Raw genomic sequence first — 2,483 nt, 5'->3', positions numbered from 1 at the left:
AAAATAACACAGTTAATATCCAAAATGAACCAAAAAGTACAGAATATAGATGAGTTTGGGGGGAGTGCCCCCCCCGGCTCTATACAGGGGGTATGTACACGCAGGCACAAGGCAAAGCAGGGGGACCCCCGAACCCCCCAAAACTGGGGCTGCGGAATGGGGGGTCTGGCCCCAGGGGGACGCGGCTCTGCCCGCGGCTTCGCCCCTGAAAGCGACCCCAAAAGAACACAAAAAAACCCCAAAATATTTAAAAATCAACCCCAAATGGAGGCGCTTGGGCCAAGAGTCTGTGGGGGGGGGGGGGGGGGGGGGTGGCTCCCCCGCCAGCGGCTGGGGGAGAAGCAGCAGGGACAGCGTGCGGACAGTGCCATGGCCACTTAAACCAAACCGCAGAGATTCAAAGTGCTCTGAAACCGTCTTTGGATGTCACCAAACCTGCGGGAACCAGGCAGGAGCACGGCCCGGGCACGGCCCGCGGCGCTGGGGGTAACCTCCTCCTCCTCCTCCTCGTGCTGGGGGGGTCCTGTCCCCCTCCCCACCTAGATGAGGGAGATCCGTACGGGAATGCCGGGCGACTCCGTCCGCTGCGGCGAGTGCTGGCTGACCAGGTGCTCCACCACCGTGTGTTTGGACATGTGCTTCATCAGATAGGTCTCCTGTGGGGGGATACAGGGGTGAGCGGGGGCCCGGGGGAGCTGGGGGCAGGTTTGGGGGCATCCCCAGTGCTCACCGAGGTGTAGGCACGGCCACACATGCTGCAGCAATAGGCCTTGGCATGCTTGATGGCGTGTGCAGACAGGTGGATCTGCAGCGAGGCCGAGTCCGTGTACGCCCGGTAGCAGTTGGGGCACTTGTAGGGCTTGTCCTTGTTGTGCTGGCGCTGGTGGGACTGGGGGGACACAGGGAGTCAGGGGGGGACTATGGTGACCCTGTGCCCCTTTGCCCTGGGATCCCCCACACTGACCTGGAGGTTGGAGAGCTGGGTGAAGGCCTTCTCACAGCCGGGGTGCGGGCACTTGTAGGGTCTGTCGCCGGTGTGGATTCTGGGGACACACACGTGGGTCATTGTCACCTCCCTTCCACCAGCAGGGACAGTGCTGGTCCCACCCACGGGGTCACATTGGAGTGGAGGGTCACAACAGACACAGCGACATCAGTGCCCCAGGAGGTGACAGGGGAGAAGGGGGAGACATGGGGCTGAGAGATGGGGGTTGGGAGAGGATGGAAGTGCTAGAGACTGTGAAGGTGGTTGGGATGATGAGTGTGGAGGAGATGGACTGGCCTGCATGGACAGATGACCACGGTGGGGTCACTGAAGATGGCAGGTGCATGGGGGCACGGTGGGGATGAAGAAAGTGGTGGGAACAAGCACAGTGGGGAGGGCTGAGCACGGTGGAGGCAATAAAGGTGATGGAGATGGTAAACGTGGTCAGAAAGAAGCGGTGGAGACAATGGAAGTAGTGGAGACTACGAAGGTGGGGGACAATGAAGGCTGTGGGTGGTGGAGATGATGAGCGTGGTGGAGCCCATGGACGTGCTGAAAATGATGAGCGTGGAGGGGATGGACGGTGTGGCGGGGATGATAAAGGCAATGGGGACATCCAGTGTGGGGGGAATGGATGAGCATCGTGGGAGTGATGAGTGTGGTGGAGCCTGTGAAGGTGCTGGAGATGATGGGGGATGATGATGAAGGGGATGAAGACGGCAGCAGGACCAACAAGCAGAGCAGGGCCATAAAGGATGTCAGGAGAGATGGTGGGTGTGGGGTGCCCGCCTGTCCCCCTCCCTGGCCAGTGGGAACAAGTGTCCCCAGCCCCTCGGCGGGGCCCTCACCGGGTGTGCTGCTGGAGGTGGGACAGCTGGCGGAAGGACTTCTCACAGTAGGAGCAGTGGTAGGGTTTGACGCCCAGGTGGATGCGCAGGTGCTGGGCCAGGTAGGAGGCGTTGGCGAAGGACTTGGAGCAGTGGGGGCACTTGTGGGGCTTGGCCTCTGTGTGTGACTTGGAGTGGATCTGCATCTCCGACTTGGTGAAGAACGTCAAGGGGCAGACCTTACACCTGGAGGGTGTGGGGGAGAACCCCGCAGGGACCGGGCTGGGGTGGGGGGGCTCCCCGCCATCGCCCCGGCCCCCACAGTGGGCGGGGGTGTGCCTACCTGTATGTCTTCCCCTCTTTGGCCGTCTCTCCTGAGGCCAGGAGGGGGTAGGGCACCACCAGCACCGGCGGCCCCGAAGGATTTTCCGCCTTGATCTTTTTGCGGCCCCGCTCAGCCTTGGGTGCTCCCAGCAAGCCATGGCCCTGGATTGTCTTGATGGAGTCGAGGAGGGGGGGGCTGGTGATTCCTGAGATTAGGGTGGGTGAGGAGGCGATGAGGCGGCTCTGGCTGGTGGAGGTGGGGGTCGAGGGCGTGGTGGTCCCCGTTCCCGGGCTGGACTCCGAGGTGCTGACGGCCGGGGCGCGGGACGCCAGGCCCAACCCCAGCG

At 62.5% G+C, this 2,483-nt stretch overlaps 1 protein-coding gene across 1 annotated transcript in view; it reads right to left on the bottom strand.

Annotated features, from left to right (window-relative positions):
* Positions 1–379: 379 nt before the first annotated feature.
* LOC103614559 (zinc finger protein 362) overlaps positions 380–2,483 on the bottom strand; it is an 8,570-nt gene continuing 6,466 nt past the window's right edge. Inside the window, exons 6-10 of the mRNA XM_017732705.1 lie at positions 2,156–2,475; positions 1,834–2,058; positions 965–1,043; positions 731–889; positions 380–656 (exon numbers count right to left, since the gene is read on the bottom strand). Of these exons, the coding sequence (XP_017588194.1) occupies positions 540–656; positions 731–889; positions 965–1,043; positions 1,834–2,058; positions 2,156–2,475 (900 nt within the window). The 3' untranslated portion in view covers positions 380–539. The remainder of the gene's footprint in view (positions 657–730; positions 890–964; positions 1,044–1,833; positions 2,059–2,155; positions 2,476–2,483) is intronic.

The sequence above is a fragment of the Corvus brachyrhynchos genome, unplaced genomic scaffold, assembly GCF_000691975.1.
Source record: "Corvus brachyrhynchos isolate BGI_N302 unplaced genomic scaffold, ASM69197v1 scaffold215, whole genome shotgun sequence".
In the NCBI taxonomy this organism is placed as follows: domain Eukaryota; kingdom Metazoa; phylum Chordata; class Aves; order Passeriformes; family Corvidae; genus Corvus; species Corvus brachyrhynchos.
Note: the sequence above shows the minus strand (reverse complement) of the source record. Positions and strands in the feature narration are given on the sequence as shown.